This window comes from Cibotium barometz, chromosome 31 (genome assembly GCF_041138505.1).
Source record: "Cibotium barometz isolate CiBa-2024 chromosome 31, ASM4113850v1, whole genome shotgun sequence".
NCBI lineage: Eukaryota > Viridiplantae > Streptophyta > Polypodiopsida > Cyatheales > Cibotiaceae > Cibotium > Cibotium barometz.
The window spans coordinates 47,944,244-47,967,841 of NC_141076.1; the positions used below are offsets into that span (position 1 = coordinate 47,944,244).

At 45.0% G+C, this 23,598-nt stretch overlaps 1 protein-coding gene across 1 annotated transcript; it reads right to left on the bottom strand.

The window, feature by feature from the left end:
* Positions 1–20,363, bottom strand: LOC147620955 (hydroxyproline O-galactosyltransferase GALT6-like). Its single transcript, XM_086825225.1, has 8 exons — positions 19,859–20,363; positions 18,625–19,728; positions 18,017–18,240; positions 10,093–10,383; positions 9,858–9,986; positions 9,603–9,776; positions 363–470; positions 1–281 (listed from the first exon to the last, which is right to left on the bottom strand). The coding sequence occupies exons 2-8, from the start codon at positions 19,643–19,645 to the stop codon at positions 69–71; spliced, it is 2,160 nt and encodes a 719-aa protein (XP_086681351.1). The 5' UTR covers positions 19,646–19,728; positions 19,859–20,363; the 3' UTR covers positions 1–68.
* Positions 20,364–23,598: the final 3,235 nt, after the last annotated feature.

The following is a 23,598-nucleotide window of genomic DNA, read 5'->3' on the forward strand; positions in this document are numbered from 1 at the left end:
TGTAACTCACTTTATAAATGATTAAAAGAATGGTATGGTATTTTTACAGGAAGTGGCTCCCTTTCATATCATCTGTTGTAGTTACAGCAATGCAAGTCTCCTTTCAAGAGCTTCTTATACATGCATAGCATCTGGCGAGGCGATTGATAATGAGCTAGAATATATCCATCCTCACATCCAGCTTGATAGAATTTCCAAATATTGACATACTGGACACTTCCACTGGCCTGTTGATATTGCTTGACCCATAATCCCATGCTAACATCCTCCATTTTAAAAAGCTGCAAGGCAGTTTGACTGGTGAGTAATATATATACCATGCTCTAGCACCTGCTTCAATCAATACCGGTCTAGTGGCGTACCTCAAGAGCTTTCTTTCTATTCTGCATCACTATAAAGTTTGCAATCTTTTGTGAAATAATGTAACCTGGACCATTGGCATATGTAGGGTATTCTTCATCTGGCCATTCCTGCATCAATTTCAAAACTTAGATTAGCGCATTGCCACATCATGCCCGCCCACCGGCCTGCCTCACTCACACACTCAGGTGCACCCACCCACACACACACACACACACACACACACACATAGTTATCCCAAACCATAAATGTGTTACAAAAGTTCCATGACGTAACTAGATCATGGAATCAGAAAATGAAACAAACAGCTACATATACAATAGTGATCATGTGAAGAGCCATCTGAGTACCAAAGTTTAAAATAGCCACCTGGCTCACATCATGGATAAAAGGTACCATAGGTTTTCTATGTTCACCTCCTCTATGTGTGTGTTGGTGTGTGTGTGTGTGTGGTGGGGGGGGGGGGGGGGAGTGGTTTGGGGCACTGTGTGTCTCGGAAGGATCTCTGGAGTTTAGAGCTGCAGTATGTGTTAGGACCCTGTGTTTTTTCCTCTAGACAACAAGCAGGTGGGCACGGGCACAGGCACGGGCACGGGATGGATAGTGTGAACAGGCATCAGTTGGATGTGAAAAGGAAACTCATGTTGGTGGCTACAAGTGTGAAAGGGGACAAAAAGGAACTTTAAAATTTATAAGGGTTTTAAACCTTTGATGATTTAAAAGCATTATTATTTTTGAAAGCATGCATTTGCGCATGGACTACAGGTAGGCGGCGGGTGCTGCAGTGCTTGGGCTACGGCTGGCACTGCTGCGCACATAAGGCTCCAGGCGGCTGCTGCTGCTGCGCATGTGCTGTGCGCATCGGCTGCTGCTGCTGCTGCACATGTGCTGTGCGCATGGGCTACTGCTGCTGCTGCGCACATAAGGCTCCAGGCGGCTACTGCTGCTGCTGCTGCTGCTGGGCGCTGCTATGCATGGGCTCCAGACAGGTGCTGCTGCGCGTGGGCTACACCAGGTATGGCTGCGCATACGGACTGCATCCAGTCGGGCAGCCAGGCAGGTTTCAGGTAGAGGCTGCACGTGTGGAAGACCAAGTGGTTGCGCACATGGGTAGCAGCTAGCAACAGGAACCAGGCGGATGCAGGAACGTTGCATGTGTGGAAGCAGCCAGCAGAGACATCTCAAGGCAACCATTGGATTGGACAGCATGACTCTCTCTCTCTCTTGGAAGAAGGCGAGCTGAAGGAGGCACCAAGGGGCTAACAGCCAAGGGGTTTCTCTCTCTCTCTTCGCAAGCAGGCCTTGTTTACGAGATTAGGATGCATAGGATCAAGCTACATATGCACAGGATGATGTTCTTGGAAGAGATGTGTGTTGCTCTTCAACTTGGACCTATGTGTATTCAGGGATTGCTTGACACGTCCTCTATCTTTCTCTCTCTAGGTGTTTGGCACCATGATTGGATGGTGCATATGTGGATTTATCTGTCATGGAAACAAGACATTGGTTTTCGGGAAGAAACAAGATTCTAGTAATGAGGAAACAGGCCTATGGTTTATGGATACAGATCTTTGGTACAGGTCTTTGGTTTCATGTGGAAAACATGTCTTTGGATTCATGTGAACAGGTTCTAGTTTTCTCGAGGTTACATGCAAGCTGCGACTATAGGGAGAGGACATGTGGTTTGGTTCAACACTACTGCTTTTTCGGAAAGGGTTGTGGGATCCATGGTAGAGATGGGAAAGACCTTTTCTAGCAGGGAGGTGTCGTACAGGTGTGCCTTCTCTATGGAATGCTTTGCTGTGATAACGAGAGTTCTTATTTAGAAGTCCTGGGTGAAAAGCTAAAAGATTGGTAGAGGATTCGACAAGTTGTACTTTGTACTCATATTTGATCAAGTAAAGAAATACCGCAAGGGGCGCCACTGTGTTTTGGGCATAGTGACAGGGGGACGGCGGGACGCCCACGTGGGACGTGGGAACGCCGTCCCGATTAACTGCAGTTGCGTAACGGCGGCGGGACGGCCCAGGGGACGGGACGGATGGGACGTGACCAGGGGACGGGCGTCCCCGCCCGAGGGGACGGGGGGACGTTGTCAGTCGGGGACGGGGGGGCGTCTGCAAAACGGCGCAACGGCTACAAAAATCGAGCCGTTTTTTTTCGGGTAACGGCTACTAGCCGTTGGCGGCTGGTCGTTTGAGAGTTTGAGAGAGAGAGAGAGAGAGAGAGAGAGAGATTTCATCAAAGAAAAGAAATCGGCTTGGGGTGGAAAGAGCTAATGATCTTGTCTTCATTAGCGTAAACTTGCGCATGCTTGGCAAGAGTGCAAGATGCAATGCCGATACTTTTACACAGTGGGAGATGGAACAAGAGGAGGCAGCTACAACTATTGCACAGAGGAGGGTGGGACAGATGGTTCTCATCATGAGCCTTCATCGGATGACACAACCCCCATCCACACTTCACGCACTCATGATCATGAGGCTAGCACCTCTCTTATTGGGAGCGCAGAGTATGAGAGCGAGTGACTTATATTTTGTATCGCGTAGGCCCCAACATCTTTTGAGTATATCTATTTAATGTTATCATCAACTTTAAAGTCTTTCTTTTCCAACTTTGCAAGTCTTGACTCTTGACTCTTGCACCTCATAGCGTAATTTAATTTTAAATGTAATGTGTATCATGATTCATAACTTTTGGAGTTAGAAAGCTTGTTGTTATTGATTGATTAATCTTGATTCTTTACTCCTCTAAAATTAACAATTTTGAGTGCCGTCCCCACTCCTCGTCCCCGTTCCCTACCTTTAGCCCTCCCCGTCCCCGTCCCCTGGTAACTATGGTTTTGGGGCCAATCGGTGTCCTTGTACTATTTGCAGGAGCACTCTAGCTCCCCCTATTTGTTTCCCTTTTCCGGGTTCCCATGGGTGATGAAGTGTTTTGTGTGCGAGTGTTTGTTTCACCGCCTGTCAGATTTCTGAAGGCCGGTTTCAGTATGGATGGTTGCCTAGGGCTTGTGGGATGGGAACGTCTAGTGTGTTGCACCTGATGCACTCTATCAAGCGTGACCCCAGAAGGTGAGGCTCTCGCCCAGTGCTGCTCTCCTGCACCACCACGAAGAAGCTCGTGATGTAAGGGGCTGTGGGGTATCCTGAGTCTGGGCTCTGCCCTCTCTGAGAAGGAGATATAAGTGCCTCCGTAGCTCCATCAGAAAGAACCCCAGACACCTTTGTCCCAAGAAGTCAATAATGGGCCAAAACCCTCCCAGAAGAGGCAGTGAAATCTCCCCCGAATCTCATAATACACCTGCAGATGTATTGCTTCTCCGTCTCAACCTCCAGAGTGCAAAGACTGTCCTCCTAGCAATGCCCTCTGGCCTCCCTGTCTCCACTATGAGGCAGTGAGATGAAACTCGGATCTACCCAATCACAATCCACATGGCATGGGACGTGTCTATGCAGGTATCCAGGTCTTTGAATGAAGCCATCTGTGACTCAGGGTACCTCCAAGGGTATGAGCAGTGTATCATAATGGATAAAGCAGTTCACCTGGTGAGATAAGGGTGGGTGCATCCATGCTATACCGAAAGGGTGGCAGGCAATCCATATGAAGCCCCTATGAGAGAAACCCTGGAATACCACACCCTCTCATGTCCCTGCTCTGCTTGTCACCGAGATGACTCCAACGCAATCCTCGGGAGTCTGTGGCTGTTGAGGGTGTAGATGCGGTGCATGAACCATTGCAACAGCATGAGAGAGAGAGAGAGAGAGAGAGATTCAAAGCATCATCTTGAGGTCAAAACGGTCCAATGGATGATCCTAGTAACCAAAAATAAAAACCAATTCTTGTGTTAGAAACCTTTAAACATTAAAATGCCAAAAAGCCTCCAACAAAATAAATTCCCCCAATTTCGAGATTGAAATTTTTCTTGCTGTTTTCTTGCTTGGTGTGTTTGCAAGCACAACTTTTCCACCCCCATTTTTGCCAGTGTCATCATAAATTCACCTCTCAATTGCAGCATGTAGCCTTCTTCTCTGCTTCAGCACCATTGCTGCCTGCTGCTCCTCTTTCTTCTTCCTCTTCTCTATTTCTTTTACCTCTTCTTGCCTCTTCTCCCTGTTTCTCCACCTCCTCCATCTTCCCCTTTCTGTCTCCTCTGTCAAAATACACAGCGGAGATGATAACCGAATCTGAGACTACAAAAGCAAGTAGAGTGCAGAAAATAGACAGCACAAGAGAAGGAGAGAGATATGTGTTGTAACTCTGCTCTATATACACAAGATCCTGAAGTGATACAAGATAATATGACAAGGGGCTGTGGTGGGGGTCCATTATATATAGACCCCAGGTAGCAGTCGGCCTGCTCCAGAGGCAGCCGATAGGTACAACATCTCCACAACCTGCCACATAGACCAGTCGGCCAGCAGACATGAGTCGGCCAGCTCTGTACTGCAGTCGGGTACAGTCGGCCAGAGGATGTATGCGCCTGCCAACTCAGGACTGCCCCCCAAGCCACAAAAAAATGGGAAAAATGGGGAAAAATACGGGGAGTGAGGAAAAATGAGAAAACACCTACAAAGGGCGGGCACACCCACAACAAAGGCCCTGGTGTCTAGTAAAGACAAGAGATGACTTCTAACACCCCCTCTCAGCTCCTGGCTGTGAAACCAACCCTAGGAAGCTGGAGTGCCACCTGAGCATAGCCTGAGGTAGAGCCTTCGTGAGAAGAGGTCCGCCGCATTGTCCTCCGTCGAACAATAAAGTAGCAAGATGTCACCAGCCAAGATCTTCTCACGTACAAAGTGATACTGTATCTCTATCTGCTTGGTCCGGGCATGGAAGACCGGGTTCCGAGCAATAGCTATACAACTCTGGTTATCACACTGGATGACTGTGGGCTCCTTCTGTGGAAACCCAATCTCGCCTAGCAGCCTCCGCAGCCACACAACCTCGCAAGCAGCACCACCAGCAGCCCGGTACTCTGCCGCAGCTGTCGAAGATAGGGCAATAGTTGGCTGCCTCTTATTGCTCCAAGAAACTGCTCCTGAGCCAAGGGTAAAACTGTAACTTGAAGTAGATCTCCTCGTGTCTGGATCTCCTCCCCAATCTGAGTCACTCCAACCTTGGAGTCTGACTCCATCCCCTCTTGTGTAGAAGAGTCCTAGATCCTTCGTACTCTGCAGATACTGCAAGATCCGCAATCCTACGTCCCAATGAGTCTTCAATGGCGTCTGCATAAAAGAGCTCAACAGCCCCACGGAGAAGCTCAAGTCCAATCTGGTGTTCAATAGCAGATCAATGAACCAACCAACTTCCGATACCGCGAGGCATCAACTGGCTCACAAGGATCATTAACAATTAACTTTGTATTTGGGTCCATCGACGAAGTAATAGGCTTGCAGTTCTCCATCCCAAAGGCCTCAAGCAACTCATGAACATACCGCTGCTGAGAGACGAAAAACCCCCCTCTGGGTCTGCCAGATCTCCAATCCCAAAAAGAAGTGGAGTAAGCCTAGGTCGGTCATCTCAAACTCCTTTGACAAGGCAGCCTTCGTCATGCCAATGTGCTCCACATGACCGCCGGTGAGAATGAGATCATCCACATAAAGGATGATAATCGTAACCATGCCGCGTTCCCGAAAGAGATATAGGTTGGGCACCTGACTCCCGAAGGGTGTCACGAAGGGTGTCAATCAACCACCTGGGTACTCGAACAAATTGTGGAGCCTCCTGCTGCTGCGGGGGCTCTACTCCAGCTGCGGGTTCAACCTCCTGTACTGACTGTGGTTAACCAACTGGAACAATGGACTGGGAATCATCATCAGACTCCTCTGGATCTCCAAGAAGTGACGGCTCCTCGACAGTGGATACTCGAACATGCTAATCAAAGACCACATCCCGGCTGACAACAATCTCATTCCTCTCTGGATCATACAATCTGTATCCCTTGGAAAGAGAATTATATCCCACAAATATAAGCTTACGGGATTTGGAGTCAAGCTTCCCCCTCTGCTTCTTCGGAATATGTACATACGCATCGCTCTCAAAAACACGGAAGTGGGAGACATCAGGTTTCCTGCCAAAGTATGCCTCAAACGGAGTCATATTAGGTACTGAAGTCGTTGGAGACCGGTTGAGGGTATGGACAGTCATTGCAACAGCCTCTCCCCAAAGTGGACGAGGAAGATCACGATGCTCCAGCATGGTCCTCGCTATCTCCACCACAGTCCTGTTTTTGCGTTCTACAACTCCATTCTCTGAAGGCGACCGTGTATTGGCCAGTTCCCTCTTGATGCCATGATCTGCACAAAATCTAACGAAAGCATTCGAAGAGAATTCACCCCCTTTGTCAGCCCTAAGAGTCTTTACCTGCAATCCAGACTCTTTCTCCACCATCACGTGCCAATCCTTGAACCGTGCAAAAGCTTGGTCCTTCTGTGAAAGAAAGTAGACCCACGTGAATCTGGTACAGTCATCAACAAGCAGCATGAAATAGAGAGATCCTCCCAATGATGGTGTCTGCTTAGGTCTACACAAGTCAGTGTGAATCAACTCCAACGATTTTGAAGCCTGCCTGGAAGCCTGCTTCGGAAAGGATTCCCTGTGCTGCTTACCACGTATGCAAGAACTGCAACGTCCTTGCCTGTTGCCAACATCTGGCAAGCCAACCACCATCTGGTCCCGGAAAGCTCGCCGCAGTGCATCCACATTTAAGTGGCCAAACCGAAAGTGCCACAGATCTCCGACTTGAGAACCTATCAATGAGGAGAGTGCACAGAGCTTGTAGATACCATTCTCCACACCGCCTTCCCAAACAACCTGGCCGTCTCACGGTCCCGTAGAGCAACTGAATGCTCCTCAAATTCCACCCGAAAGCCAGTCTTGCATACTTCATGCACTGACAGAAGATGAAAACCAAGAGCACGGACGTAAAGAACACGGGAGGAATGCTTACCCCCCTTGCCGTCAGGAATAATCTCCATCCGGCCCTCGCTGTGTATCGGAATGGTGGAGTTGTCGCCAACGAAGATGCAACCTGACTACCGTTTCAGATCCAAAAAGAAGTCTCGGGAAGGAGTCATGTGCCTAGAAGCACCACTGTCAAGAATCCACTCCCGGGTATCCTTTGCGGTGAAGCCAACTGCCTCCTCGTTCGAAGACGATGAAGCATCTGAGTCCATCATCTCTAAGTGCACAAATGCTGGAGTCTTTGCAACTCAGGCTGAAGAATCAGCACTCTTCCCAGTCTGCTTAGGACACTTCCGCCAATAGTGGCCTTTCTCGCCACAATCATTGCAAGACATCTCGGCATTCATTTTTTCTCGATCTGTGTCAGGCTTCTTCTCAGAATACTTCTCCGGTGAAGCCTTCCCTTTACCCTTGTTGTTATTCCGGCCTTTCGACCATTGGCCAGTTAAGGCTCCACTGGGAGGAGGGTTCATGAATCGTTCCTCCTGGTCCAAGACCATGGGCACAAGCTCCTCCCATGTAATGGTGCTGCGCCTGCCACTAGTAATCAAAGAGGAGTAGAAAGCGGAATACTGAGAAGGCAAGTGGGACAGCAAAGTAATGGCCATATCTTCTGATGATATCTCCTTCCCAACCTAGAGGACTTCCTGCTAAAGGGCTTGCAGCTTGTTAATATGCTCCCGCATCGACTTTGCAGGGTTCATAACCCGCATCTGTACTTCCAAGGAAATCCTCTTCATGGGCGATACCCTGTTATAAAGAGAAGCCAAGTGTTGCCATATGCCTTTGGCCAACGTCATATGCTTTACATGATTGATTACTTGCAGTGTGCAGTTGAGGAAGATAAATAAACGGACCCTGGCGTTGACACGATCCCACATCTGTGCCTGTGCCTCGCGGTCCTTTCTGGTCGACTGTAACTCCCCCTCCTCTGCTTCCGGCCGTGGAACCCCGACAACGATGAAATCAGCAAGGTCATATGACTCCAGCACAGACTCCATCATAACCTTCCATATGCCGTAATTGTTTCCGTCCAACTGACGGTCCACCGGGAACGTGGGGCGTGTTGGGATCTTCACATGCTTCTCAACCATCTCTAACAAATCTGCCATCGCGGGGGGATGTAACTGGAAAGGGTGGGTGGGAAAAAAAAAACTTACACATGCAACAAGTGGCTGTCCAGCAACTCAGCCCGCCGTCCTCTTGCTTCTTCTCTTCCCGAACAGTTCCGAATCAATCCACCAATCAGCAACGCAACAGTCCCCCTCTTGCTCAGAAAACTCCCAAGATCTATCAAGAGCCTAGGGCTCTGATACCATGTCAAAATACGTAGTGGAGATGATAACCAAATCTGAGACCACAAGAGAGCAAGTAGAGTGCAGAAAATAGACAGCACAAGAGAAGGAGAGAGATATGCGTGTAACTCTGCTCTATATACACAAGATCCTGAAGTGATACAAGATAATATGACAAGGGGCTGTGGGGGTCCATTATATATGGACCCCAGGCAGCAGTCGGCTTGCTCCAGAGGCAGCCGACAGGTACAACATCCCCACGACCTGCCACATAGACCAGTCGGCCAGCAGACATGAGTCGGCTAGAGGATGTATGCGCCTGCCACCTCAGGACTGCCCCCCCAAGCCACAGAAAAATGGGAAAAATGGGAGAGAATAGGGGGAGTGAGGAAAAATGAGAAAACACCTACAAAGGGCGGGCACACCCACAACAGAGGCCCTGGTGTCTGGTAAAGACAAGAGATGACTTCTAACATCCTCTTCCTTTATTTCTCTTTTTAAAAAGCTTCCAGCATCATTTATAGTTTGTCTTTTGAAAAAGCTTCCAACATTGTTTATACTTTACTAGCATTATTGTTTTCAAAACCTCTCAGTTTTTTAGCAGAGAGACAAAATGTTTCTAGACGAAACCTTGAAAACTTTGCAATGAAAAGAGCCTCAAAACATCCCTTGTGACTACGATGATGATACAATAGATGCTAGTACTGTGACAGAGAATCCCCTATAAGCTAAACATAGCATAATGTAGATGTGTGTGTGTGTGTGAGAGAGAGAGAGAGAGAGAGAAGATGAATCTTTTAATGTCTTGACCAAGCCAGCGGACCAAATATGATTCATATGACAGCACCAAATTGCCAGGAACACGACTTGAACCAGTGATATCTTGATTAGGAACCCCATGTGCTAACCGCTAAGGAGGCACCACAAAAGGTTTCAATAAGAGGTACTGGTGAGAGTATAGGGTTCTGAACAAAGGCATACCTCAAATGTGACTGCCCATTTTCCAGTTCGCAGCGGCCTGTGAAACATGTTCAAATTTCCCATATACAAATTCTCTGCTTGACTAACCATCTTGAGCTCATTCAAAACTGCATCCACTCGAATGAAGGAGTCATCATCACACTTCATTATGTACTTGGTCGAAACATTACGAACCTGTGCAAAAAACACCCTCATTGAATCCAGTATGTAACGCAGCATCAATACAGAGCTCAAGTAAGAAGGTAGGACACATACCCCATACTCACAGATTGCCAGGGTCTTAAGAACCACAAGATCATAGTCATCCATAAAAGGTAATATCACCATGTCACCATAGTATTCTGCTTCTTTCTTCATTTGGAGATTGATGTCTCTGTCCGGGTGCTGCTCAAAAGAAGGGAGCAATGTTGACTAGACCAACAATAAAGTATAGCAATATGATAATACAAATCAATTTTTTTAAAACTCTTGGACCTTTGGAGGCTCATACCATGGCAACAAAAAAGCGTGCCACCACTTTAGCCGACTGAATTGGCTCTGCTTGAAACCACGTTGACCTCATGGCCATCCTTTCAGCAAAGTGATTGCTTGCAGAGAGCACCCCAATGAAGAGACTAATTGGCCTGTCGTGTAGCTTCGGAGCTCTCCAAAGCTGCCACTTCTCAAAGATTTGCTCATTAAATTTCTTTGGGAGAACAGACGGGAGTGATGTGGCAATGATGGCTTGCAATTCCACATCACCTCTGACAAAGGAGCCGGCTGTAATCTCCTCCAAAAGACCCTGCAGTCAACATCAAGAGCATTCTCTCTCTCTCTCTCTCTCTCTCCCCCCACACACACACACACAGGACTACAGGCAGCCTTATTGACTGAACAAGCATAACAGAATCCACACAGAGAACCTTTGACAGCTCTACATCCATGGGACATGCGTCCAACCTGACATTCTCCCATCCAGAAGACCACTTTCTTTTTTCTTTTTTCTTCTTTTTTTCAGAAAGAGACTTCTATTAAGTATGAAAAAGACACACAACAATCACAGCTAAAAGCCGGAAAAGAATAGAATCACCCCAATATGTAAGGTGATTTCAACCACTGAGGAGCATCATGATGCCATGAAAGACCTATGGTACTAGAGGAAAAGAAGATGCCATGGTCCCACTCCCGCATAAATATCACCCTGACCAAGGAGGCATATTTCAAGATGCCAAGATACTTGGGGGCTCATTTAACGCATGCAATGATATATACAGAGAAGCACCATGTCTCATTGCACAAGTTCCATGTAGAGACAGGTGGGTCTGGCAAAGGAGCTGAGGTTGCATGTTATGTAAACACTATAATTTCTAACGTGAGATTTGAGAGTGCTAGTACTGTGTATTCGGAGAGAGGGAGCACCTACAATGGAAGACAGCCGGGTAAGATATTGATCATGCTTATGTTCTGTGGACACATGGAGGATTCACCATCTATGGCCTTGAACAATAAGATTCTTTGACGACTTTCTAACCCCATTATTTGACAAAGAGTGAGCTTGCTGCCTTAGCACAAGAGCAGAACTCACAAATGCCTCACAGTGTATGAAACCGGCCTCTGGTAGAAACAAAACTGCGGTAGACTAGCAGTCACCCAATCCAATTGTAGTCCAGACAATTAATCAAATAAACAGGAGCTAGAGTGCTCCAAAACAAGAAGGAGAATAACACCTGTTGGCCCCAAAGCTTGGCGCCCCTTTCGGTATTTCTTTATTCAATTTCAATGGAAAGATTTAGATGATTACAACATGGCCATCCATGGCTTGTATGTCTGCAAGTCCAATCTGCCAATCCTTAGGACCTCTTAGCATAGAGGTTACACAGCTTTGTGTCCCAAGAACACTACACTGTTATCTCCTCTAATCTGCTAAGTCTGTACATCCATGAGGCCTTGAATATGCATCTGACTGAACCATGCACATAGCCATAAACTCAGCCATGAAAACCAATCCACAAACTCATCCAAAACAGCCCACAATCTTGTCCTGTTTCCACCCTCTAATCTGCCAAACCCTTCCTCTCACAAAGGGCTAGAGAGAACCACTCTAGAGCAGTCTTGAGCCAGTGAAAAGAGAGACTTCATATGACATCACCTGCAGTCCCACTTGCTCACAAAGAAAGAGTAACTTAGAGTCTTGATGTCGGTTTCCACAAGGAAGAAAAGACTGGAGGAAAAGCCCCGAACTGTCCTGTTCTCTTGTCTTGCAGCCGGGAGAGAGAAAACTTGTGAGAGAACCTGCTGTCCAACCTTGTGTTCCCTTCTCACAATTCACACTTCCCAACTGACAACCATCTTCTTGCCAAAAGCAATGGAGAGAGAAAAGAAAGAACCTGCTGGCGCCTGTACCTTCTGCAATTCAGCAGCCAACTAGTTCTCCAAGAGCCAAAGGGAAAGAGAGAGAAGAAAAGATGCCTGTATCTCTATTATGTAGTACAGCACAGCAGCCAGCCTCCAGCCTGTGACTCATAGAACCAGTCGCCTGTATCTCCCCTGTAGTACAGCAGCAGCCAGCCTCCAGCCTGTGACTCATAGAACCAGTCGCCTGTATCTCCCCTGTAGTACAGCAGCCAGTCAAGGAAGCATAGCCCATACACAACTTCTTCCAAAAACAGAGGTGTAGCCATATGCGCAGACCCCTGTGGCTGTGTTACCAGGCCTGTACTCAGCGCTGCCCACCATGTGATCAGCGCTGCCTGCCTGTATGAGCTTTTCTCCCACGCTTGCAATCAGCCAGTCTGCATGCGCCTTCTTTTCAGAAAAATCCCTCACATCTTTTTAGTCCACGCTGCCTGCCAGCCTTCCTTTTCCAAAAGCAAGAGAGAGAATAGAGAGAGGGAGGCGTGTACTCTCTAAAAGTGGAGTAGCCCCCTCCCCATACTTATCCTAGGGCCCATAAAGTTTATTAAAACTTATCCCTAGGGGCCACCCAAGGTTATAAACCTTAAAACATTTATCCCTTGGTCCCCCTTCACACTTGGGGTTGTCCACACATGTTACCTTTTGTCCGGCCACCCAAGTATGAATCGTGAAATATTATCTTGCTCACCGACCACCATGCCCACACTTATGCTGCACCCATTTTCACAGGGTCATTGTACAATATGGCAAGATCAGCGTCCCAATCTCTCTAAGCCATGCATATGTAACACATTCACTGTAAACCAATGGTGTAGTAATAGTCCAAGTTGTATACCATTGTGAACCATACACAACCACAACATCCAATGTGACTAGTACACATAAATCATAGAAGTCCCATAAGCAAATGTACTGTCAGCCATCAGTACCTTCGGGTGAGACAAAAGTTGCACCAAGCGACCTCTAGATGTCATCTGAGCCTGTTTGTATCAATGGAGCGGAGGTGCTACCCCCCTCTTGAGCATCACGCAATGCTCCAGACCCATGCGTTGATGAACCTGAATGAGCCGTAGCAAGAGTCGGCTCCAACTCAAAGGCATCGAGATAAAGCTGCAATACCTGAGGTGAATATACTAAGTCACTTTCATCCATCCACTTCGCATCCATCGGTGAATAGTTCTTGAACTTCACAAGATAGCAACGGGAAACTCTACCTCGTACCTTTCTTTCCTTATGTGCCAGTATCTGCTCTGGAATAAGAACCTCATCAAGTTCCTCAACTTCCGGCTGAGCCTCATCTGATACATCCTCAAGCACATCCCCACGGAAAGGTCTAAGTAGACTCACATGAAATGCATTGTGAATCCTCCAATGATCTGGTAGATTCAAACGATAGGCCACCTCACCAATCTTTTCCAATACCTGAAAAGGTCCATAATACCGCATGCTCAACTTAGGGAATAAGCACTCTTTACCCTTCATCTTTTTGAGCCTAGCTTTCTCAAATCGTAAAAGAACCCAATCACCCAATGCAAACTCAAATGCACATCTGTGACGGTCTGCTGCTTTCTTTTGCTTTTGCTGAGTTTTCTGGAGTGCCAACTTAACTCTCCGATAAGCTTCATCCATGTTCTCCACATACTGATCAGCCTCAAAGATCTTATCCTTTGTGTGCAAAATGGGTGGTACCTTCTTCCCTCCTTCCACAATCTCAAAAGGCGCCTTGCCCGTCGAGGTATGGATCGTGTTGTTATAAGCGAACTCCACCAAAGGAAGATACTTTTTCCATTGTTGCTTGTGCTCTGACGCATAACACTTGAGAAGATCTAACACTGTGGAATTAGCCTCTTCCGACTAACCATCTATCTGTGGATGAAATGATGATGAAAACTTCAGAGTTATACCCATGTTGTCAAACAATCCTCTCCAAAATAAACTCGTCATCCGTGGATCACGGTCACTGATGATAGACGAAGGCATGCCATGATATTTGAAGATGTTCGCCATGAACAACTTCACCATGTGATAAACTTTGATCTTCTTACGCACGGGAATGAAATGAGCCTGCTTACTGAACCTGCATATGATAGTCCAAATGCCATCATTCCCCGTTTGTGTCCTTGGAAGATCAAATATAAAATCCATGGCAATGCTCTCCCATGGTCTATCTGGAATAGGACGGTCATACTTCACCTTCTGACATACGATGCATTGCCTAACAAAAGAAAGCCTATACCTCTATGACCTGCATACGGTGGAGCATGACTTTCAATCATAACCTTGAGCCGTAACCGCCTGGTAACACGCAGTCTACCATGCATCGACAAAAAGCCATCCCTGAGAGTATAATGATCATGCCGCTAACCCTCAGACATCTGATCATAAACCCTTCCAAAATCCTCATCCTGGGCATACTGCTCTTTCATCTCATCAAGCTCATGATGATAAGCAAGTGAAACTGCTGAGACCTATGGCTTGCGTGACAAAGCATCTGCCACAACATTCTTTTTGCCTTCCACATGAACAATCTGAAAGTGGAACATAGACAAAAAGTTGGCCCATCTCATATGCTTCTCAAAAAGTTTAGTTTGCATGAGGAAATAACGCAAGGTCTGATGATCTGTCTGCACAGTGAAATCAGCCCCAAGCAAATAGTGTTTCCATGTAGAAAGAGCATAAATTACAGCCAACATCTATTTCTCATAAACCTATAAATGCTTCTCGGCATTCTGCAATATACGACTCTCATAGGCTATCACATGTCCTTCCTACATGAGAACTGTCCCAATGTTGTTTCCACATGCATCACACTGGACAACAAAAGCCTTTCGGAGATCCAATAATACCAATACGGGATCCGAAGTAAGCTTTTCTTTAAGCTTTTTAAAGGCTGCAATTTCCCGATCAGCCCATTGATTTGAAGAAGCAAAGCAATCTCAGCAAAATACCGTATGTACTGCCTGTAATAGGAACACAATCCCAAAAAGCTGCGTACATCATGCACAGTCCATAAATCTGGCCAATTGAGAATTGCTTCCACTTTCAAAGGATCCATACGGACTCCATCTTTAGACACGATATGCCCCAAGAAGTGTATCTCTTCCAAGAAGAACTCACTCTTCTTGCCATTAATGACCAATCTATGCTTCCGGAGTTCTTCAAACACAATGGCCAAATGCTTCCTATACTCCTCCTCTGTGCATGAATGCACAATCATATCATCAAAGAATGTGCCCACAAACGCTCTATGAGGCTGGAAAATCCTGTCCATCATCCTGTTAAATGTGGCAGGAGTATTTGTCAAACCAAAGAGCATGACCAAGAACTCATATAGCCCAAAAGTGGTCCGAAATGCTGTCTTATGCACATCCTCAGGTCTAATGCGTATCTGATGATACCCGCTTTTCAAGTCTATCCGACTAAAGACTGTGGAACCCTGTAAGCGGTCCAATATGTCATCGATCCTCGGAATAGGGAATCAATTCTTGATGGTGTTCTTGTTTAGTGCCATGTAATCTATACACACGCGCCAAGAACCATCTTTCTTTTGCACTAAGAGCACAAGTGAGCAAAAGGATGATAAGCTAGGCTGAATCAACCCCTTTTTCAACAACTCCTGTACCTGGCTCATAATTTCCTCTTGTTGGGCTGCACTAACACGGTACGGCGGTCTATTTGGTGGGGTACTCCCCGGAGTAAGATCAATAGCATGATCTTCTGGCCGTTCCGGAGGAAGTTCTCCTAGCAATGACTCTGAAAAACAATCCTGGTACTCACGTAGAAAATCAGTCCTGTCTTTATCTAACATAGACAAATTAGATTTCGACTCATCATCTTTTGCATCTACCTCAGCCACAGGAGCCTCGACCTACCACAGCTCGCTTCTTTACCCACTCGATGGTAAAGGAAGCTATCCGCCGCCTACAGCATGGACTGGCCGCTGACCATATGGGCCTACAGGGTGAGCATCTCATATATGCAGTAGATTCTTTGGCTCCTTTTCTTGCACACCTGTTTAATAGGGCACTAGCAGAGGGTTTGCCTGCGGAGTGGACGATGCACACTATTGTGCCGATCCACAAAACAAGGGATATACTCAATCCGAGCAACTACAGGACGGTTATGGTGGGCCACGTGTTGGCCAAACTCTATGGTGCAGTGTTGGAGCAAGAGCTTAGCTTATATGCTGAGCAAGCAGGTTTACGCTCATTAGGGCAGGCAGGCTTCAAGAGAGCTTTCTCTACCACTGACCATGTATTCACTTTGAGATGTATGATTGATCAGGCCAGAGTGAGGAAGAGAAAGCTCTATTACTGCTTTGTGGATTTCCGCAAGGCATTTGACACAGTACCACGAGAGAGACTCTTTCAGCGCCTGCAGTCTCTTGGCATACCAGCAGATATGACATGGGGCATCTATGCATTATATGAGCAGGTTTTTAGGCGAGTCAGATGCCCAGGAGGTATGTCCAAGACTATTGCTAGCACCATTGGTGTGAAGCAAGGATGCCCACTTTCCCCCATGCTATTTGGATTATACATTGATGAGGTGGCTGACTTCATTACACGGGGAGGCGGAGACGGAGTTGATCTAGCAGGTACCTCATGCTTTATGCTGATGATATTGTATTAGTGTCTGAGTCTCCAGGAGGTCTACAGCAGCATCTACATGCACTCGATGATTTCTGCACACAGAGGGGTCTTACTGTGAACCTTGGGAAAACCAAGGTTATGGTCTTTCATACATCGAGACAAGGCAGGAGTCAGTTGACATTCACTCTCGCAGGACGCCAGGTGGACATCATACATGTACCTTGGGGTTACCTTCTCTGCAGCAGCCACGTGCTTCACCATGGGTTCAACAGCCACGCGCTTCACCATGGGTTCAACAGCCAAAGCTAGATTGACACGGGAATATGCAGCATTGGCTATGCTAGAGAGACAGTGCCACCAGGCGCATTTTCAGGAGCCCCGGACGAAGGGGTGTGCACACGCAGATTCAGCTTTTTAGTTCAGTACTTTTTCATTTTGTTGGGATGACAGAGGATACCCCACACAGGTACACTGATTTGTCTCATAGGCCGAGTGTCTTTTGGAAGACGTTAATAAAATCTTTCTTTCTTTCTTTCTTTCTCTCTCTCTCTCTCACTGTTGTTGCAAATCAAGGCCCCTTTTCTTATCTCCCAACTTGAACTTCATTTACTCCAATCCTTATCCATCCTAGTCACACCACAAATGGCCAACCTATATGGCCCATGACCTTTTACACCTCATCCATGACATCATTTGGAATCTACCCATTTACAATCACCGCATCTCTAATCTTAGGAATGATCAACCTTTGATCACCACACATACAATTTGGCATTGCCATTGAAAGAGCACACCACAAGAGGCGTTCTTTGGCAGATTATGCACGACTGCGACTAAGAAGCACTACTTGTTCAGATGCCCAATGTGCTATGTGATTCAGGGGAGGTTCCACTGCCTGTGCAAAGCAGGATTTGATCCTCACATTGATGACTAGAGCTACGTCACCACAGACAGGATTTACTGCAGGCCGCCACCGATAGGGAGACGGGATCAGCAGGACATCACTACAAGGTTGTCCTCCAGACTTGAGATCCACCATCCCCAGGGATACACATGGAGTCATCAGGATGGTGGACATTACCTCCATGTACACGGTAGTGGTGGAGGATGACACATGAAGAGCCCCACTGGCTTCACTAATCCTATTGCTACTCATTGTACATGTAGGAGCCACAGACTCTTTAATGGCATGTAGATGTGCATCCAATCATTAAGGCAAGATGCCCTAGAGGTATATAGATGGAGGGAGGCCACATCAATCCACTGTTGCCATATGAGAGAGCACGCCTACTCTTACCATGTCAAAGGCATAGTCCTTCACTAAGTCTAGGGTATTTTTCTTTCTAGTTACAATATGTTGATGCAGCCCATCTTTCGCAGGAATACAAATTAGATCACAATATTTTGAAGTAGAAAATAGCAACTTACTGTAGTGTAGGGAAAAGAAGTGACATGCTTGCCGTCAACGCTCATGTGATACCCCTCTAATCCTGCCCTCACCGTCAAAATGAAGGAGCGGTTTTGAGCGAAAGGGTATTGCCAGCTCAATTCAGGTTTCTCCATTCTTTCAATTAGTCTGCGAAGCCACCATGATGTCTCATTCCCATCCCGGTCCCCTTGCGACCATTTTTCACACTTTGGAAGGCCTTCCACTGGCATGTGCGAAACCATCACAACATTATCAACAAGCTTAAACATCTCTCTCTCTCTCTCTCTCTCTCTCTCTCTCTCTCTGTGTGTGTGTGTGTGTGTGTGTGTGTGTGTGTGTGGAATATCTATTATGTATATAGGCACACGAAAGCACATCTCTCTCTCTCTCTCTCTCTCTCTCTCTCTCTCTCTCTCTCTCTCTCTCTGTGTGTGTGTGTGTGTGTACGAATATCCATTATGTATATAGGCACACAGAAACACACAGCCAGTCCTTCAGGTCTTCATAATTCTGATCATGATATAGAATCTCCACAACTTAAGAATCAACACATGAATGCGTAGGATTGTCACAATCAACAATATGAGAGAGAGAGAGAGAGAGAGACCTGTCTCATGATATTGGGACCAACTACCATCACAGCGTTGACTTCTACCCCACTGGCCCTTGGAGAACGTATTCAATTCAATCACAGGTTTGTCACTCCAATCGCCCTTCAGCCTAGGGTTTATATGTAAAATCCTGGATGGCTCCTCGTTTTCAGACTCCTTGGGACCATGTAATTCAAACATGAATTGTGAAACCTCAGTTAAAGCAGACCCACCATCACCTATGTGCCCGATGCTGGGTTTATATTCATAGTGTGGTGGGCGAGGCATCCCTACCACTGTTATGGATGAGCCAACAGTCAGGCCGCAAGGGAGCTTCATGAAACCGTGTGCTTCCTCTATCTCTTGCTCTTCCATAAAGATTGATTTCGGACATGGCATGTCTCTTTTCTCGTTGGAAGGGGGCAAGAAGTTTGTGTTGTTGGAGAAGGATTCAAGCTCTCTCCAGGCTTTTCTACCTGCTTTCCATGCCATATTGACTGCTTTGTGGAGACCTTTGACCTTGCTTTCGTGATGCTCCAGCAGCGGCAGCGGCAGCGGCAGACGCCTCTCTTGCTTGCCAACACCAGAAATGGCAAGATTTTCACCGTTATGAGTCTCTTTCAGGCCAATGTATGTTCTGCCTTCATCTACGTTGCTTTCTGTTGGATGCAAATGTAGAGATTCCTCAACGATGTTCTCTGTGGGATCGAGATGAGGTTGGAGCATATGCTGAAACAGCTGCTCGGAGCCTGCTGTCACCAGCTGATGTTTTCCTATGATTTCCTGCTCGGCTTTGAGTTCTCTGGACCTAGGCCACCTTTTGAGGTCAATGGTGTTCCTCACATTCCAGTCATACATGTCTTCTTGTTCTGCTGCAGGGCGAGGTACGACGAGGGCAAGGTCGAGCCGGAGAAGCCGCGGTGATACCAGGCTGACACAAATCAAGGCCATGAGAGCCAAGACCAGCAGGGCCTGTACCGAAGTTTTCGACTTCAGGAATTTGTACAAACAACCACCAATTCTCCAATCATGTGACATGATTTTGCCTCAAAAAAAATTCGGCAATTTTCGCAGGCTGCCACAGGTAAAATCCACCTTCAGCCTCCACAGTGAGGTTTTTCCTTCAAAATACCAGTTGATGGTGAAGGTAAGCACAACCCCAAAGGAACGCCAAGAAACAAGACAAAAAAAGAATCTAAATTCTTCCCGCAGAAAAAAAAAAGTTGGGGGAGAGGGAGGGGGGAAATGTACCTTCAAGCTTCTTCCTAGCCTGATACTATCAAAGAAGGAGAGCTCTCCGAGCTGCCCACCATGGCCAAACGGAAGAACTATGAGAACAGAATTCTCATGTTGCTGCGTTTGCTTTCTGCTTTTGGAGCTGCCTTTTTTTAACCGTTTTCAGTCTCTTGTGCATCATTGCACGATGCCTAGCGGTCTGCTTCAGAGCTATACGCACAGGAAATGTAGAGCCTATTTGTTTTTTTTTTAAATTAATTACATTATTTCAAAAGTGCCCAAAAGTCTCCATCGCTCCAGAATCGCATATGCTCGGTGCCCAAGACTCGTTTTCTTGAAAATTTGCGAGAATTTCATGCCAATTTGTGCAAGAATTTCATGGAAGTTCGTTGGTTTCTTTGATAGAAGAGACACAGGGGAGTGCGTTTCATGCAGTGCATGCAGAAAAGGCAGGGTTGCACCAAGCCAAGATTGTCGTTTCTTTTTTTCAAACTTGGGCAGTAATGGTGCTCTTCAATCATGGAGACACGAACTTTGCTCTCCTTCCTTTTTCTAAATCCTATTTTGCTTTTTTTCCCTTTTTTTTGGCCCCTTCTCATGTTTTTTCAAGATTTGTTCCTTTTTTTCCCAGCCAATTTCTCAACGTGCCCCCCACTCATTGCCCACCCAATGTAGGCCCCCTTTGAATCAACCATTTAAAAATTGCTACAAATTATATTCTTTAATGCCAGTTTTATTACTAAAGTGTATGAAAGCGTTTCTGTGTTCGAGTCTTAGAATGAGCGTGCTCGCTTCTGACCCCGGCTCGAAAAAAAAAATATGAAAATTCACGTCTTAAAATCAGAGACACGCTTGATTTTTGACGATCGTCCTTGTCCTTCAAAATTGACGGGTTTGGTGAAATACAACAAGCTTTTTGTATTTTAGTGTAATTTTTTGAGACGGTCGTCCTTGTCCTTCAAAATTGACGGGTTTGGTGAAATACAGCAAGCTTTTTGTATTTTAGTGTAATTTTTTATAGGCACTTTAAAAAATTGCATAGCAAAAATGCTCAAAAACGGGCATGACGCCCGTTAAAAACAACTATGACCAGGGATCTGAAAATATCTTGTTGGTTTTCTATTATTCTAGTGGTAATAGCAAATAGTTTTTACATGTTCGCCCAGTCCAAACTAATCATGGAGGGTATGTGTCACCAAAGCAATTGCATCTCATCTTCTCCCACCCTTTTGTAGTTCCATAAAACGTATAGGACCAAATTCCCCTTATTCCTAGCATTGATGTAGTTCCATAAAAATCTCCAATGTGCCATGTGAAGCTATTGTAACATCATTTTTTTCTAGCTTTGCCTCACTCTCTTCTCACTATCCACTTAATCCTATGTCTTTATGATACATTAAGGTCTTCACATACTTATGAGAGACCTCCTTCATGTGGTCAATTAGCACCGCGAAGTGAAATCAAGCATAATCACCCGATAATGGTCAATGGATAGTTGAGATTGTTTCATCCCAAAATTGAGCAAGATGGCCTATTGATGGTGGCAGAGCACAATTCACCCGATAACGGCTTCGTGGACAATGGAAATGATTTCATCCCTAAATGTATCCAACTACTATTTCATCCCTAAATGTATCCAACTACTATTTCATCCCTAAATTTTTTCAACTACTCATATTTCATTATCATATCTTATAGGGTCTTTACACAGTTGTTTGTGAACTTGTTGATGTGGAGAGTGGAGATTACTTGGTCCTTAAATTATCTTCACTTTACATTCAATTTTAACTTTATATTTTTGCAAAACCTGACTTTAAAGTTTGGTCCTTGGAATCCTCCAAAAACTCTTCTTTCATTGTCCTTTATTTAGGTAGAGCATTCAACATAAGGGCCAAATCATGTGCCCACAAGTACTTGACAGTGGTGGTTGTCATAATCTCAAACCCATGTGGATGAAAGGGGGAGAACATAGAAACCCTCTTGTAACAATATTCTTTCACACTTGCTTGAATCCAAAAGTAACCACTGGGGTCCTCCCAAGATGCGGGTTTGATTCTAGGTTACCCCTCCCCCCTCACTCCAAAAAAAGGGTGATAGAGAGTGTGTGTTCCTCCTTCCAAATCGGCCCTAATCTCACAAATTCGATGAGCAACTCAAATAAACTACCCTATGTGAAATTTACAATGATCTACATAGTTTTTAGTGCATATTCAAGGGCTAATAAAATCAAAAGAAAGCGCAAGTCATTTTATTTACCTTCTTTTCCTATGGGTGGGAGCCTCCAAGTATTTGGTACAAAGAAACAACAATTAAAAGCATTATGCTTGTTAGAGAGAACAAAAAGTGGTAGTCTTGTTTTGTTGTTCATGGTAAAAGAATCATAAGGTACTTACAAGGTATCCCTTTCAAGCACCCTACAACTTTTAATATTATTGTCCTTCTTTCCACCTTTTGGGATCTAGGGTTGTGTGATATCTTTAAGGTAGATAATATGTTTTAATTAGATTTCAATTACCAATGGAGTGAATCTCAAAAAATATTATACATGTAATAAATGGGTTGAATAGCAAAAATACTATTCACCCATATCTTCAACATGGAACTTATAAGCCAATACAAGTAGGCACTTGTCTTTGTCATACTACAATGTATAGTGTATTATTTGTTTCCTCAACAATACCTTTTTTAAAGATGGTTTGTTATACGAGAGCAAGCTTTGTCTATACCATCTATATTAGCTTGATCAAGCCTAGTAATAAGATCCTCTTCACACATCCACAACATATCTCTTCACACTATATTGAGAAAAGATGGTCATCACATTTTAAATTATACTTTGTTCAAGAAGATTTATTCTAGATGTTGAACTGCATATTGTATAAAGAAATATTTTTGAGGAAACCATCATATTCCATGCCCAAAATTTTGAAATGACGAAAATTGTTCAAGTAGCTAAATAATAACAAAATGCAAGCTACTTTACTAAAGCAATTTTTGCATTTAGTATTTGCCTCCTCTCCCCCCCATTGTCATAATCATTTTGAGAATTTTACCATGTTTGTATTTTATTCGCCTTGTGATGCTCTCTAGTACATACTTTGCCCTTGAATTATGAATAAAGCTCATAAAGGATATCTCTTTTAAAAACTCAAAGTAAACACTAAAGTTATGCTTAACTCCCATTGTCTTTCCAACCAGAGTACCTTTTTCATAATATAAATAATATTGCAAAAGCACACTTTTATAATTAAAATGGTTATACTTTTGAATAAATACAAAAGACATTCTAAAGACCAATATTTTACCTCAATTGGTCTCTTCTTGCATCTCCTCATTTTCATCCGTAGTAGTAACAGTGTTGAAAAGACCATGTTTAATTAAATATATAAAAGCTGTTAACTTTACACTAGAATATCATCACCTTAGATTAGAAAACGACAATTGATTTTTTGGAGTATAACTTTAGAAAATAACAAATTAGGCTTTCTTAATAATTTTTAAAGTACAAGTTTTTTTAAAATTTTATCCCTTTTTCTCAAATAATTGAGGTGTTGTTTTCCTATATTCTCAACTTTTTCATGTGCATGTATCACTTTTGTTTTTCTAGCATTTGTTCACCCTTGTTATCTTCATATTTCTTCCATAACTTCCAAAGGTACATAGTGAAAGAGGAGAGGTGATTCGATAGAGAATTTAGTCACTTCTTGTCTAAAGTAGTAACAAGATTCCATACCAATTGATACTAACCAAAGCGG